We start from the raw sequence: 17,576 nt of genomic DNA on the forward strand, positions 1-17,576 counted from the left end.
AGTGGGGGGGGGGGGAGGGACAAAATTCTCGTTCCTATCTATGGCTATTTGTTTTGTAAACTAGTGTACAGATTTGGGGAACACCTTTCCAGATGTCTCTCTCTATCCCTGTATATGCATATACATATACTAAATATACATATTCTAAAATTTTAATGAACTAATATTAAGTATGTTATTTTTCTCACTTACCAGTGGCTTTCCATGTCAGTGAATAATTTACATATATATGTATATATCTGTACATATGTTGTAATGTACCCCACGAATCACACATGGACGCCTCAAGAAGTTGAAGAGTCACATTTATTGCAAATCCGGGACTATGAGGGGGCATTTCGGCTCTCCCAAATCTCATAGTGATAAGATGGCCACAACACCAGATTTATATAGGCAAAGACCACAAAGGTATTGATTACATCCCAAGGTCTGGAATGAGGAACCTGATTTGCAAAAAAGCAGTTTACAGAAGCAGAAGCAGCATGTTATCTAAATTATATTATCTAGAACCCTCGGGTCTGGAATGAGGAACCTGATTTGCAAAAAGCAGTTTACAGAAGCATGTTCTCTAAATTACAGTTTTTGGGTCTCCAGAACACGGAGTCAACAGGGACACGTTAACTGGAGCCCTCTGACCTTGGGATAACTGTGCTGTCCTTCCCAGGTAAAGGAAATGTGCTTTCTAAGACCAGTATGACCACAACCAATGGGAAATCCACATTACAATCAATAGGGTATTTAATCAAATGGGGTGATTTATATAATTCAGAAAATTAAAATAACTTTTCTATTATTAAACAAAGCAAATAAGTACAGAAGCCAAACAGCAGGGTTAAAGTTAAACTATAGTTTCTACCTGAGATGATTGCTACCATACTTCACATATACGTATATAATATTCTTTTAAAAAATATATTTTTATTGATTTCAGAGAGGGAGAGAGAGATAGAAACAGCAATGATGAGAGAGAATCATTGATCAGCTGCCTCCTGCACACCCCACACTGGGGATCGAGCCCACAACCCGGGCATGTGCCCTGACTGGGAATCTAACTGTGACCTCCTGGTTCATAGGTCAATGCTCAACCACTGAAAAACACTGGCTGCCCTCATTTTTTTTTCTTAAATATGTTTTTTATTAATTTTTTTAGAGAGAGAGGAAGGGAGGGGGAAAGAAGATAGAAACATCAATTGGCTGCCTCCTTAATGTCCCCTACTAGGGATTGAGCCTAAAATCTGGGCATATGCCCTGACCAGGAATTGAACCGGCAACCTCTTGGTGCATGGAATGATGCTTAATCCACTGAGCCATGCCAGCCGGGCTGCCCTCGGTTTTTTGTCTCATATGTCTCTCCAACAAGGCAACTTGCTTCATCAAAGCCTTCAAGGGAGAAAGTCTGCTAGCCAGATGGAAGTCAGAATCTTCTGAAATCTGATCATAGAAATGACTTCTCTCAATGGTGAAGGTCTACTGGTTCTTAGAAGCAAGTTACTTAAGAGGATGGGATTACACAAAGCCACAAATACCAAAAGGCAGGAATCACTGGGGCCATCTTGGAAATGCCTACCACAATCCACCTTCTGGTCCCCAATGATTAACATCACTTCCACATGCAAATCACATTCAGCTTCTCCTAAGGCCTTAAAGAGTTTCATCCCACTATAGCAGCGGTTCTCAACCTGTGGGTCGCGACCCCTTTGGGGGTCGAACGACCCTTTCACAGGGGTCGCCTAAGACCATCAGAAAACACATATATAATTACATATTGGTTTTGTGATTAATCACTATGCTTTATGTTCAATTTGTAACAATGAAAATACTTCCTGCATATCAGATATTTACATTACGATTCATAACAGTAGCAAAATTACAGTTATGAAGTAGCAACAAAAATAATTTTATGGTTGGGGGTCACCACAACATCAAGAACTGTATTAAAGGGTCGTGGCACTAGGAAGGTTGAGAACCACTGCACTATAGCATCTGCTCAAAATCCAGAAATCTCATTATCTAAATCAGGTGCAGATAAAGCTCCTTAGATGTACAGGCATAACTCGTTTTATGGCACTTCACTTTATGGCAGCTTCTCAGATGTTGCCATTTTTACAAATGGAAGACCTTGCCTTCCACCAGCAGCAAAAAGACTATGACTCGCTTTATTGGTATGCTAGCTTTATTTGCGGGCGTGGAACCGAACCTACGATATCTCCAAGGTATGCCTTGTAGTTTTATTAAATATACCCCCTGGAGCACAATTCCTTGTAACTGAGGGGAACTGTGAAACTAAAAAGATGAGTGTTCTTCCTCCTAGGCACCCAACATGTAATGGTGTGACAGGCAAAGGAAAATTTCTCCTGGGTAAGAACTTCTCTACCTTGGGCACCCACTGATTTTGCCGAGGATCAAAGACCTGTGCTTTAACTGAGAGGTTCCTTGAGGCACACCTCTAATCTCTCCCCAGCCTCCCTTGTGTGACTGCACACTCTGGTCCTTTGATCTTTCTGAGGCTTTAACAAAAGGTTGTGTAGTCACACTCTCCTCTTTTCTTTAGGTCACCCTTCTAGTCAGTGCTTGGAAGCCACTTCTCAGTTTTAGCATCTTTTCTTATCTGAAGAGAGAGAACTTTCAAAATCATCGAGTCCTAACTCCTTTTATTTTATAGCTCTTTACTTATTTCTCTCCTCTTGTATTTTTCAATAAATATTGAGAAGAAACTCACTTTTGCTTGGAAATTTTTATATTAGCATATTAGCCTTTTATATATATAGATGAGAGAACATGGACTTGTTGTTCCACTTATTTATGCATTCACTGATTGATTCTTGTGCCTTGACCAGGGATCAAACCCACAACCTTGGCAGCAAGGTTAGCATATTGGGATGATGCCTCCTAACCAGGGCTGGAAGTGTCTTTAAAATTTATACTTCTACTCAGAGTCTGTTCAAGGCAATTTAGGTTATATCATGCTCCTAAAAATTCTTCCAGTCTCTGACCACTGCTGGTTTCAAAGCCACTCCCACATTTTTAGGTATTAATCATAGGAGTACCCCACTACCAGGTACCAAAATCTCAAAATTAGTTACCCATTGCTACATAACAAATCACAAATTTAGAAGCTGAAAACAACACACATTAACATCTCACAGAGTCTGTAAGTCAGGAATATGGACATAGCTCCACTGGCTGCTCTGTGTTAGGGTCCCTCTGAAGGTGTTGGCCAGGACTGGGGCCTTATCTGATGCTCAATCAGGGAAGAATCTGTTTCCAAACTCATGTGATTGTTGGCAGGATTCAGCTCTTTCTGGGTTGTCAGAGTGAGGGTTTTGCTTTCTTACTGGCTGTTAATAGATCACCCTTGGTTTTATGCCACAGGGGCCCCTTCTCATGGAAGTTTATTCCACCAAAGCCAACAAGAGAAAGAAAAAAGAGTGTATAGAACTACGATTTTATGTCATATAAAGCATGCAAGTGATAGCACATCACCCTTTGCCATATTCTACTGGTTAGGAGCAAATCACAGGTCTCTCCCATGCTCAAGGTAGGCTTACTCAAAGACGTGAGTACCAGGAGCCAGCATATCTAGGGTGGAGGTGCGTCTGAGAGTCTTACCTGCACAAAATACGGATGCCTTCAATTAGGGATATACCTTTGTTTGCACCATGTGTAAATAGCTATTGTTTTTTTATTCTCATCATCATTCACATTAATATCAACTATTATTTCAAATATCTTCTGAACATCTATCAGGCATTATGCAAGGTATAGTTCATTGATGAGTAAAGCCAGACAGTTTCTGTTCTCACAGAAATATAGTCAGGAGAGAGAAAATAATTATATCAATAAATGTGAAATTACATTTTGAGAAATACTATGGAAATTTGTGGTGCTATGAAAATATGCAACATGAGGAAGTGACCTGATCTAGTGGTTGGGCACAACCTCTGGGAGAAAACGATGTTTCCTATGAGTTATGAAGCCTGATCAGGGATTAACCAGGAAAAGCAAGTAAATGAATTCCATGCCCTGGGAAGAGCAAGTGCATGTAGGAATAGAAGCATCAAATGATTGACAAATGAAAAGTGTGACTGAAGCAAGGAAACCAAGAGGTATCCCCAACTCTCATTTCTCCTCTGGAGTTCACACTCATGTATCTATCTGCCTATTTGATATCTTCATCTGGGTATTTTAGACTTCTCAAAATTAACGTGTATAACAGCAAGTTACTATCTTGGCTAGCTAAATTTAGTTCTTTCCCAGTATTCCCCGTTTCAGTGAATGGCACCACCACCTGTCTAATCGGAGATAGGAGTCATGGTTGACGATTCCCTTTTCTTCAGTCCTTCACCAAAATGTTAAGGACTTTATCACTAGTTACAGAGCAGTACTCACCATTTTCTAGATATACTAGTGGCCCGGTGCACAGATTCGTGCACATTGAAAGGCAAATAATTAGAAGAAATATTTTAATATTGCTATTTGCCCTTCCTCTGTAATGGAAGTGTCAGAGCTGCCGCTGGTCACCGTCTGTGGGGCAATTCTCATCCTTCAAGACTTAACCTAAACATACTGCATTAAAAGTGCTCCTCTATCCTATGCAGAAAGAATCTCTCCCTCCTTGGTGATGTTAAAGATTTTGTAAACACCCTATTATCCCTGGCAGCCATTTGCTGGCAAGGGCCTCTCATATACTCTATATACCAGGAAGAACCTCAGTTTGGACTCCTGGCTTCCTGCACTATGCCCTGCTTAATTACCCAGCCAAGTCAATTATTAAATGGAGCTCTTGGTTTTGTCTTTCCACCAAAGGACTAAGACCTGCCCCATCCAATCAGAATTGCTCCATAACGACCAATCAGGACTACTGACTCGGACCAATCAGAAGTATACAAATTTGGATATCCCATTTATGTCAAATGAATCTGAGAACCTGGGGAGGAACTTTCACTATAAAAAGCAGCCTCCCCTCTTTCTCCCTGGAACATAATTTAGGTTGCTTCCTGAATCGTGTCTCTGGGCTGCAGTTCCTTTTAATCAAATAAATATTTTTATTCTTTATATTATAGTCTAAACCGAATACCTTTGTCATTTCCACAGAATGAGGATTCTGCGTTTACTCAGGCTCAGGTTTGATATTAACTCTCTCACACACAGTCTGCTTTGCTTTGAGTTTTTCAAAACATTGCTTCATTTAAATTTTACCTAAATTTCATTCTGCTGCTCACAGGTGTGTTCCTGTGAGCTTTATTAGATGGGTTTTATCAACTGACATGAATGTTCGTGACCACGATAAATGCAAAACAGTAAATAGTGTTTTAAAATATAATTATGTGAGCCCTGGCCAGTTGCTCAGTGGTTAGAGGCTGGCCTTCACACCAAAGGGTTTTCAGGTTTGATTCCCGGTCAAGGGCACATACCTCGGCTGCAGGCTCAATCCCCGGCCTCTGGTAGGGGCGAGTGCAGGAGGCAACCAATGGATGTGTCTCTCTCACATTGATGTTTCTCTCCCCCCTCCTCTCTCTAAAAGAAGAAATAATTAAAGAAAAAAGACATCCTCAGATGAGGTTTAAAAAGTAAGTAAAATACATATGATTAAGTGAAAGGATGACGATAAAGTTATATGTAAAAATGATTATATCTGTACTACCAAATACATAAACATGTATTTTATTTTTAAGGTTAAAGGACAGTCATGAAAAAAAGATAATAATGGCCCTGGCCAAGCAGCTTGCTTGGTTGGAGCGCTGTCCTGTGCACCGAGGGGTTGCAGGTTTGATTCCCAGTCAGGGCACATATTTAGGTTATGGATTCAGTCCTTGGTCAGGCGTGTGCGGGAGGCAGCCAATCAATGTTTTTCTCTCTCCCTTCTACTCTCTCTAGAATTAGTGGAAATATATCTTTGGGTAAAGATTAAAGAAAAAAAAAGGTGATAATGATTTTATATAATCAATCCTTGCTAGGCTGCCAAAGTAAGAGGCAAATCCTGTATCATTGTACAATAGCTTAATTCATAAATCCACTGGTGTTAACCTGGAATTGATACAATTCTAATTAGCTAGTTAATAATAGCAAAGGAGCAAAAGGGAAGCCAGGCATTATAGGCATGTCATTTGGACAGCTTCACCAGGAAGCTTCAACTTTGCACTCCCCAGGGAACCACTAGCCCATCCCCTGCAGAACACTGGGGGATGGGGTCCCACAAAGGGGAAATAGACCATGCTCAGTGAAGTTGGAGTGACTACAGAGGTGTCTGCCAGCCACACCTGGGAACAGATCATTGGCCAGAATAGGCATGACCCACTGCAAGCCCCTAAAATTTGAGAATACATAATCCCCTAAACCAGAGGTGGGGAACGTCTGGCGCATGGGCCATATAATGCCCACAAAATCACTTGGTCTGGCCCTGCCAAAACATTAGGGGTGAACTAATTAAACGTTTGACCAAATATAGCAGGCTAATTTTTAAGCTGATAATTCTGTATGGTCCACAAAAGATGTTATAAATATCCAAATGGCCGATGGCAGGAAAAGGTTCCCCACCCCTGCGAAAGGAATTCTCTCTCTTGGTTCCCACAGCCAATGCAGACCCCACATGCAATGGACTGATGGACTGCCGTTGGGAACACAAATTAAATTAGCCTCACGCAGGAGTGGACTATGCCCTAACACCGGCTTTTATTCCAGCCCTATGGAAGCCATAGCCACACTTCTTCCTTGGTGGGACAAAGGGACGGGACGTTGGAAACTCAGGGGGATAATTCCACAGAAATAAAGCTTTCTTCAATATTTCATCCTCCCTTGCAAGTCTCAGAAAATTCTTTTTCTGGGATATAGCAGAATTCCACTCCCACAAGCAACAGGTGAGGATGAGGGACACCCCTCCCCCCCTGCCCAACACACACACGCACCCTGCCCCAATTACAAAATGGGCAGTGGAAATTCTTAGCAAAGTCATCACCCTCATGTCTCTGAAAACAAAACATAAACATAGCTTATAAATCTAACTTCATAAACATAAATAAAACTTGGAGCCTTTGAGAGTTAAAGCAGATCCTGATAACATCAAAGTTTTGGGCCTTGTAAATTACAGTCTTTAATTGTAAGTCTATATATAAAGCTTAGCAGTAATTTTTTAAAGTATGTTTTTAAATTTTATTTTACTGACCTTATAGTGAGAGAGGAAGGGAGAGGGGGAGAGAAACACCTGTCAATTGCCTCCTCCAAGCACCCAACCAGGAATCGAACCGCCAACCTTCCGGTGTATGGGAGACTCAATCAACTGAACCACACCAGCCAGGGCAGTGATTTATTTTTATTATTTACAAAACTCCCACCCATCAATCACAACATGCATTACAGCACTTGCCAAGTAGGTCAAACTGCTCTCTCACACACTTTTGGCGTTCAAGGTCTCATTAGTCTTTGAGAAAGCCTGTATTTTATTTAGCTCGCTTAAGACACTTTTTTCATGCTAATTATCATTGAATGGAATTTTAAAAGAAACCTAACGTAATCCCAAAACCTCATCTTGGTCATTAAAAACCTGAAAAGGTAATTCATTTCCTCCTATCCTTCAACACAGCTTATAAAAACAGAATTTTTTTTACAACTCCTTCGTGGTCTTGTAGAAAAGCTGAAAGTGCAACAAGGCAGCCACTTCCTACGTGTAAACACACTCTAATGCGATTCTCTCGTTTCTAATTAAAGCTGTAAATTAGTAGGAAAACAGTGCCGCCCACGAGCTTTTGAACTCCGGGAGCCGGAATGAATGAACGGAAGGACGCGCAGCGCCGCAGCTCGCGGCCAGCCGGCCCCGAGGAGGGGCACCCCCCGATCCGGGCATCACACCCCGGCCCTGTTCCGAGGGCCCGGCCTCGGGCTCCGCTGGGAGCACCCAGCCCGCCCGTGACTCAGGGAAAACACCCATTTCCCTGACGGCGCCACCCCCCGAATCAGAATGAAGAAAACCTACCCTGCTAGGGAGACTTTGACCTAGACCCCGCCACCCTGCTGCTCACCCTGCACCCTCCTCCCCCCTCCCCGCTCCCCCGCCGCCACCCCCCACCACCCCCACCCCCGCTTCCCCGGGAGCCCCTCCCCTGGCCTGTCGCAGCGCCACGTCTCCCAGCGCCGAGCCACCAGCCACCCGCGAAGGCTTCCTCCAGTTAACCCCGCCTGGGCCCCCGTCCGTCACCGGTCCCCGAGCCCGACGCCTCCGCCGGGCCCGAAAGAGGCGCCGCCAACAGCCACAGTCGCGCCCTCGCCCAGCGGCTCACGCCCCGCCCCGCCCGCGCCTACGTCACACCGCCCCGCCCACCGCCGCCCGCGTGACCCGCGCCCCTCGCCCGCCGCCCCGGCGCGCGCGGCTGGATCGCGGCCGAAGCCGCCATTGTTCCGCCGAGGGAGGTCAGCCCGGCCTGGCACTGGCGCCCGGACGCCGCTTAGCGGCCGCCACTGGAGACACTCCCTCCGCCGCCCCCTCCTCCCGGCGGTGGCGGAGCGAGGCTGACGAGGGGGGAGCTGGGAGCCCCCCCGCACCTCCCGGCGGCGTCAACGGCCGATCCCCGGCTCCGGCGCGAGGGGCGGCTGCGATGCGCTCGGCCTGAGGCCGTCGGCCCGGCCCTCTCTCACTTCCCTTGAGTCTCCCGCGGCGTCGTGCGCCCCAGCGTCATCCCTCGAGTCCATCTGACGGGAGGGAAGATGGCTGCACGGAGCTGGCAGGACGAGCTGGCCCGACAGGCCGAGGAGGGCTCGGCGCGGCTGCGAGAAATGCTCTCGGTCGGCCTGGGCTTTCTGCGCACCGAGCTGGGCCTCGACCTGGGGCTGGAGCCGAAGCGGTACCCGGGCTGGGTGATCCTGGTGGGCACGGGCGCGCTCGGGCTGCTGCTGCTCTGCCTGCTGGGCTACGGCTGGGCCGCGGCGTGCGCCGGCGCCCGCAAGAAGCGGAGGAGCCCGCCCCGCCGGCGGGAGGAGGCGGCCGCGCCGGCCTCGGCCCCCGACGACCTGGCCCTGCTCAAGAGTCTCCGGGGCGACGAGCAGAAGAAGAAGAATCGCAAGAAATTGCCCGAGAAGCCCAAAGTAAGTCGGGAGGAACGGCGGGCGGGCGGGCGAGCGGGGCGAGGGGCCCCCCGCTCCAGCCGGGACTGGAAAGGGAAGAGGTGGGCCGGTCGCGAGCCGGGACGCGGGTCTGTCTCCCCGGGAGGCGGCGGTCGGTGGGCACGTTACTTGGGGGGTGGGGGGGAGACATGGGGGAAACTCGGGACGCGTCGGACGGGTGGGTCAGACAGCCTCGAGGAAGGGAGTTGGACGGTCCGGGGTTACGTTTCCATGCAACAGCCCGGGGGGTCGAGCCGTTTCGGGAACCCCGAGGCCTGCGGGTCGGCTGCGCGCGTCCTGGGACCCTCGGGCGGCGGTGGGACCTGGTGGGACGACTGCGCCCGGAAGACGACGTCTAGTTGGAGTCACGTTGAGACAGCAGCCACGGGAGGGAATAAATACGGTGACCCAGAAACGACGGGGCTGGCGGGGATGAAAGGTGCCCGGGTCTAGGCGCTTCCATTTTAGCAGGAGCTGTTAAAAGGGAAATGGTTGCCCACGCTCACTCGTGTGCCTGCGGCCGGTGGGGGCCGGTGGGGGCCGGGGCAGGAGCCAGGCGAGCGGGAGCCGGTCGTCCGATGTACTTTGGGGGGGACGTGGCCCCGGGAGACAGCGGAGGCAAGTTGAGCAAAGTGGCGTGGGGAGGGTTCGAGAGAGAGTCGACGGGGATGACGGCGCAGAATGGTGCCGGCTGACAGGTTTCCGGGCTCCGATGGTCCCGACCACGTGCAGAAAGGCAGGGAGCATCATCACCCCCCGTTTTATCGCGCCTCGGGTTTTGTTTCTGCGTCCGTTGTTGCCATTTCCCCGTGGTTCTTCCACTAAATGTTGCATCGTTTTACTTACTTTAAAAAAAAATACAGTTGAGCAGTAGAGTAGGAAGGGTGTGCAGAACTAGAACCCGCTCCTTAGCCTATTTTTAGATCCACTGAATTAAGCTCTTCGCCTTTTCAGTGCAATAAAGTCAATGAAGCCAAGGGCCTCCTCTGAAATTTTACTCTGCTGTTTGGTGGACGGTAGGAGGTATACATTGAGGTTTTAGAGCCAATCGTGGAGACTAGTGTAGGAGACAGACTCGTAACTCCAGTATTGCATAAACGGATAGGTGCTGTGTAAGTGTGAGCAGTGTTAATGAGGCTTGGAGGGTGGGAGACTGAATTCCATGGGAAACATTTAGGAAAGTTATTAGAGGAAGTGGGATTTGAACGCAAACGAAAGTAATGATAATAGTACAAAGAATAAGGCTGCATTAGAGGCTTGACAGGTCACAGGGCATTATTAGGCCTAGATAAATACTAACATTTTGCATGCTGATTAAGAGAATGCCAGATACATTGTCTAGAAAGGGGTACAACTTTGACAATAGGAATACTAACTTTAAGTAATAGAAGAGAAAATAGTACTTATTTGGAGCATATGTAGCTATGTTTAAATTTGTCGAGAACATCAAGGATTACCAGAAAGTAAGGTTATGGTGGAAATAGAGAACCTGGCCCCAAGATGAAAAAAGAGGATCTTGGGGGGGAAAAAACACCACATGCATTAATAAGCCTCATCCCTGTGTAGATGAAGCGGATTGTGAAAATTTCAAAGCCCTGTTTGGGGCGCCTAAAATTGCAGATAGACTAGACTTGAATCGAGAGGTGCTCCAAGAGCCCATCTGAAGTGCATCATAACGCTCAGATGACTCATCTGAAGAACACAGACTCCTGTGAAAAATGCTCATCAGACCTAGGGCATATCCCTTCTCCTTTTCATTTAAATTAAGGAAGGGGAAATGAGTAAACAAATCTATTAGCGTTGGGGAGTGGAGAATGGGAAGAAAAAAAAACATGGTTGAATGTTAATTGGGTGAGAAAATATTTTTGTCTATTTAATGGTAAAAATGTGTGTTGGAGTTTGTCAACATTTACAAACTTGTGGCTTTCAAACCTTTTTGACTGCAACCTACAATAAGAAATATCTTTATACTACAGTACCCTCCCATACACATATCTAACTATTCTGTTTGTTTTTCTTTAATGATATTTGTGACCCACTAAATTGTCACATGTCACATGTATGAGACATGACCCACAGTTAGAAAACACTGCTTTGTAGGGCTAAGAAGTACAAATTCCCTTTTTTTAGTACTCATACACTTGGGAGGAAAGCAGGATACTCTGCAAATTCCTGTAAAAAGGAATACAGTATTCATATTTCACCGGGAAGGGGATACAAAAGTTAAAAGCTCAGTTTCTCCCTAGGGAACTTTTTACTCCAGTTGTGGAAAAAGATATACTCAGAAAAATTAACAATGCAACCCCATTGTGGGCCCAGGTGGCAATGAAAGACATAGTCACAGAGGAGCAGGATAGTGGGAGAGGCTGAAGAAACAGCAAAGGCCCAACTCTGTCAGCCTGGCAGAGATGGGGAATCTAAACTTGAGTAAGGCATTTAACCTTGCTCTGTTTAGCTTATCTTGTTTATAAATTCAAGGTCTTAGTTAAGTTAAAACACTGCAGGATTCCTCAAAGTGTTAACCCCTGACTACTTGTAGTAGGGTCATTTTGAATGCTTGTTAACATTTGTAGACTCCTGAGCCTCTCTACAGATCTTGTAAATTCAAAATTTCTGAATGGGTCCAGGAAATCTGCATTTTTAACAAGCTCCCTTGGTAAATCCTTGCCTGTTAGTCTGAAAATCACTCACTGGAATAGGATCATAAGAACTGTATAGCATTAAGAGGTTTCTAAATTCATTCAGATTTAATCTTATCCATTTCTTTATTACTGTGTCATTCTGATAGGCATTTTAGGATACACTTATTCAAGTGGATTCAGTTATGTAAACCATAGTTTTATTTTCTTCCTTTTCGCCCCATTATTTTTAATTTTCTCTTAAATCCCTCCAAATTTTGCAACACAAATTTTCAAAATTTATTTCTAGTAGGTTGTTTTTATTTTTAGAGTCATAAGTGGTGGTGGTGTTTTTTAATTCTTATATTAGGTTGGTTTTTATCTTCTAATACCTTACCATAGGTCTTTTATGGCATGAATTGCAGTTTATTTAAAAGTGATGGGGGTGGCACTTTCCACTAGGCTTAGTTCTTGGTATTTTTGGAAATCATTGTTATCTTACATGCATTTTCCATGACACCTAGCTCAATGTGAGTATTAAACAGGCACTCAGTAAGAATTTGACTTAATCTGAGCAATTACTTAGATGGATGTAAGATCTCAGATAACTGGTCTTTAACAATTACTCCTATTCCTCATGCCTGGTAAACAGTCCTGTGAACCATCTTTTTGCCTCATTGGGCTAACATTTTGTAAGGTCCATCTATCTACAGCCAATAGGTCATTCTAATAGCATGTAGTATCTTTTATAATTATTATTTCTTTTCCAGTGTCACTGCTACTACCCTATAGTTGGGCTTTGTTACCTTTTGCTTGGACTGTCCTAACAGATCCTAACTAGTTTTCCTGCTTTCGGTTTCTGTTGCCAATCCATTGTACCCACTCATGTCAGTTAAATTTTTTAAAGCCCAACTGTAATCATGTGATTTTCCTGTTCACATCTTTTCGGTAGTTTCCCATCACCTTTTGAATAAAATCCAGCCTATGTCATGGCACTCAAGCCTCTTCATGATCTGCCTCATCTCTTACCATTACCCCACAGGAATGACCATTAGCTAGACTTCTGCATCTCTTTATTTATATTATTTTCGTCTATTAAAAGGTCTTTCTTGTGTCTCTACCAATTTCTACCTATCCTTCAAAAAGGCCCAACTACAGTGCTACTTCTCCTATAAAGCCTTTCCTAGCTTCCCAGTTAGAGTTAGTCTTTTTCATGTGTTTATTTTTTGTATTTCATGAAAGCTAAAACAAAAAGGCAGAGTGTTGCCTGTGGGGCGACTCAGATTTTTTTTTATTTTATTTTTTTAAGCTGTCTACAAAGTGATCAGGAAAGCACCTCAAGTATTAGGGTTAGGAATAAATTTTAGTGAGTAAGCAAACTTGCCTGTATGGAATCCACGGATTATGGGGATCAACTGTAGATTAGTCAATATTTGTAACTGGACCATTCCTCTCATCTTCTAACCTAATGTCTAGATGTATACTTGGTATCTCCAATTGGAAATCTGACATTTGTCTCAAATTTTAACATCTCCAAAACATAATTTCCTGCCAAAACACAGAATCATTCTTGATTCTTCCCATTTCCCCACATCTTTGTGTTTTCTTCTCATAATTTAATCAGCAAGTACCATCAATTTTACCTCCAAAATATATATTCAATCTACTTATTTTACTGCCACCTTAGCTTACAAGTAGCTTCTGTTGACTGCCTCCAATCCTTTCTCAACACCCTAGTAAGGAGTCTTTTTAAAAACAAATCACCTCATCTTGTCTAAAACCAACATTTCAGTAGCTTTTGCATTTTAAATCTAAACTTCTTTTGTTTATGGCCTAGTATCTCTTTTTCTTCAGAAGCTGATTTTGTGTTAGTTTCCTCTCATTTGCTACCTCCAACTATAGTGATCTTTTTTCAGTTCTTCAAACATTTTCACAACCCAGTGCTTTTACATGAGTTATGATTAACACTTGTAGAACAATCTTGTCCCACTATTTTTATCAACCCTTAGAGCTCACCTCTCCAGAAAATCCTTTTCTGATCACCCTGTTTGAAATAGGCATCCCCTTCTATTTTCTGTCTAAACCCCTTGTATGTTACCTTTATTATAGTTATTCACAGTTTGTAAATTATTTATTTATCCATTTACTTTTTTGGGATCTTTTCCCTCCACTAGATTAATATGCCTGGCATATAATGAATGGCCTTTGATAATTATTTGTTGAACTAAATGTTGAACAGAGTAGTTAAAATAACATCTCATTTGGCCGGTGTGGGTCAATGGTTGAGCATTGACCTATGAATCAGGAGGTCACGGTTCTATTCCCGGGTGAATTCCCAGTCAGGGCACATGCCCAGGTTGCAGGCTTGATCCCAGTAGTGGGTGTGCAGGAGGCAGCCAATGGATGATTCATCATTGATGATTCTCTCACTTCCTCTCTCTGAAATCAATAAAAATAAGTTAAGTAAGCAGACTATATAGTTGTAGATATGTAATATTTATTTACGTCAGCGAAATTACTACAGTGTTCCTTTCAACATGTGGCCTATTTGCTAAAATTTGTTTAAAATAAGTGAATTAATAACAGAAAATAACCCATGAGTTTACTTATAAGCAAAATCTTGGATAAAAGCATTTTAAAATTAACGGTGTTAATTTTCACATATGACATGCAGATCTGAAATTTTATCCCTTAAATCAAGGTCCAGGGTTTACTGTACTCTATCGTGTTCACTTCCTAGGTAGTAAGTGAATGGACACAAGTGAAATTTATGTAATTTTCTTAGTAAATGATGAAACTACAAGCTTTTTTTAAAAAAAAGAAAGATAACATTTTATTACTGTCTCTAGAGCAGTGGTTCTCAACCTGTGGGTCGCGACTCCTTTGGGGGTCGAACGACCCTTTCACTGGGGTCGCCTAAGACCATCAGAAAACACATATATAATTACATATTGTTTTTGTGATTAATCACTATGCTTTAATTATGTTCAATTTGTAACAATGAAATTGGGGGTCACCACAACATGAGGAACTGTATTAAAGGGTCGCGGCATTAGGAAGGTTGAGAACCACTGCTCTAGAGCAAGCCTGAACTATTTCTAGCCTCTGAAAGGCTATATTTACTTATCATTTATATTCTGTTAACTTCCCAAAAGAATTTGTCCAGAGCATTGGGCCTGAAGGATCCACGTACCGTTTTCAGCCCTCTTGACCATCAGGACTTAACATTTGTTTAGAGCTTGTTAGTATGAAAATGAGCTGAATGCTGGAACATGAGGATAAGGATATGGGCCATCAGAGCTTTGGAGAGGAAAGGATATTGAAGAGAAGAAACTGTTTCTTAAACAAATTATACTTTCATATGTTCTCCCATTTACTATCATTTTCACCAGGAACCTATATAAGACAAGTACATATTTTCTTCATATTTACAAATGATGAAATTGAGGGTTAAGTCAAGGAAAATGCTTAAAATCACAGTGATTAAATGTAGAAGCTGGGCCTTAATCCCAGGTTTGTGCAACTCTAAAGCCCATAGTTTTTTCATGTGCCTTTTTTTTTTTTTTGGTAGTTGATAGACTGCCCTTCTAGTTTCTAAACTTAAGAAGTTTCCAAGTAATTTGAAGTCAATGGATTTTATGTTTTGTGGCTAGAAATAAAATTTACATGACTAAGTGAAAGTAGAATTTTTTTTTTTAATATACTTTATTGATTTTTTACAGAGAGAGGAAGGGAGAGAGATAGAGAATTAGAAACATCGATGGGAGAGAAACATCGGATCAGCCGCCTCCTGCACATCTCCCACTGGGGATGTGCCCGCAACCCAGGTACATGCCCTTGACCGGAATCGAACCTGGGACCCCTCAGTCCGCAGGCTGACGCTCTATCCACTGAGCCAAACCGGTTTCGGCGAAAGTAGAATTTTTAAAGATTAAAGTAATTGGAGTGGCATTGTTTAATAGGATCATAAAGGCTTCAAGTGTACATTTCTGTGATGGAAGTATATTGCACTTGTGTGCTCAACCACCCAAAGTCAAATCATCTTCTGTCACCATATACTAGTAGTAGGCCTCCTTTGAAACAGGATTTGAATGGTTTCATTTTAGACATCAAATGTTAAAACTTATGTGTGCTTACCTTAGATATAGATTCTTTTGCAATTTAGAACCAGTTTAACAAATATTGTAAAGGCTGCTCAAATGGAGTATAAGTCTATTAAGAATCTCTTCTTAGTCTTCTGAACTTTCAAACTCCTGGAAGGCAAATTTCTGTCATATGTCTTTGTTCCCTGAGAGTCCCTAGCCCAGTCAGTGCCTGGTATTTATGTACTTAAGAAATGGTAATTTTCTGTTACTGGTTGATTTTACCATATTTGAAGGACATTCTTAGGTGGTCTCATTTAAAATATAGATTGTGGCCTTCGCCGGTTTGGCTCAGTGGATAGAGTGTCAGCCTGCTGACTGAAGGGTCCTGGGTTCCATTCCAGTCAAGGGCACATGCCCAAGTTGTGGGCTCAGGCTTCAGTAGGGGGCGTGTAGGAGGCAGCTGATCAATGATTCTCATCATTATTGTTTCTGTCCCTCTCCCTTCCTCTCTGAAATCAACTAAAACATATATATAAAGTAAAGTGTCGATTGTGTGCTATATGTGAAATGAACTTTGGTTGGCCCCCGAGGGGAGCACCTCGGTTTTCAAAAAATTTTAGAACTAGGTACAATGAGAGGCCTGTGTAATGGTTAATCTGAACAAACACCATATATTTTAAGACTCCATGATCAGAGAAAATAAAACCTTAATTGGCAGTCACATTGTATTTGAAGTGTTGTTTGGCAATTAGTTGCTTTTCATGTGAGCAGATTCACATAATATGCTTTCATTTGGGGATATGCTAATTTAAATATGGTTAATAATTTTCCAGGATAAGGCCTTCTTAACCAGTTAGTGGCAGAATAAAAGGACAGGTTAATGTTGCCAATGAATAGGAGAGGCTCCACCACTATGGTGTGTCCTTTTTCCTGCTACTGGAGAATTCTGTTGACTTTACTCTTGGGATAGGAGGGTTATTATGGTGTCAACCATTGTGGGGAGTTGCTGATGACTTATGGAATCCCAGTAATTATGAGAGCTATATGAAGCCCAAGAGCGATTGAAAAATTGGGATATCTGCATAAACCAGAGAGAACCACTACAGTTATAGCCTTTACATAAGTTGATGTTGCAAAGAAGGAAGTAAAATTGGCACAGGGTTTGGCTTGCCTATCATTCCAAAGCCTATGAAATGGAAACAGTGTTCCCACTGCTTTTCACTGATTGAGGACCTCAGACTCTGTATATTTGTTTAAAAGGAAAGATTGTTTCATCTTTTACCTGGGAGGCTGAAAGAACAGTGTTCACAGTTTTTCTCAAAGGAATTGCATTGAATATTTTAATAGGTTAAGATAGTTTTTAACCACCTAATTTCTCACCTTTTAGCAGTTAGTAAGTAAATTTAAATGACTCAGTGCAGTCATTGTCATGAGTAAAATGGAGGTGCTATATAAGTGACTATGATGAAGAGTTTCCTGAATGGATTAGTTAAATGAAGTGTTTGCAGATGTAAGCTTTGTGAGCTGCCAGTAAAAGAGATGGGAAACTTCAGTTGGAGCTGCAAGATAGTTCAGTTGGCAAGGCTTGCATAGAACAAGAAATCAGAAAAAGTAGGCCTGGCTAGAGAGGATAGTATGAACTAAGAAATAGCATGAAAATTGACAAGTAAGATGGTAATATTGGGAAGCAGAATTATAGTTTTATATTCCTGATGTGGATATGGCTCTAAGTCCAAACTCCTTTTTGGAGCTTCTTACCTTTCTTTGTGCACTGCCTCTC

The 17,576-nt window shown here is 43.1% G+C and overlaps 1 protein-coding gene across 9 annotated transcripts in view; it reads left to right on the top strand.

The window, feature by feature from the left end:
• Positions 1–8,351: 8,351 nt before the first annotated feature.
• Positions 8,352–17,576, top strand: part of MTDH (metadherin) — a 61,300-nt gene continuing 52,075 nt past the window's right edge. For all 9 annotated transcript variants that reach the window (XM_081110888.1, XM_081110890.1, XM_081110893.1 and 6 more), the window contains exon 1: positions 8,352–9,075. In XM_081110888.1, coding sequence (XP_080967014.1) covers positions 8,698–9,075 — 378 coding nt within the window. In that variant the 5' untranslated portion in view covers positions 8,352–8,697. The remainder of the gene's footprint in view (positions 9,076–17,576) is intronic.

The sequence above is a fragment of the Myotis nattereri genome, assembly GCF_964212035.1.
Source record: "Myotis nattereri genome assembly, chromosome: 17".
Classification (NCBI taxonomy): Eukaryota; Metazoa; Chordata; class Mammalia; order Chiroptera; family Vespertilionidae; genus Myotis; species Myotis nattereri.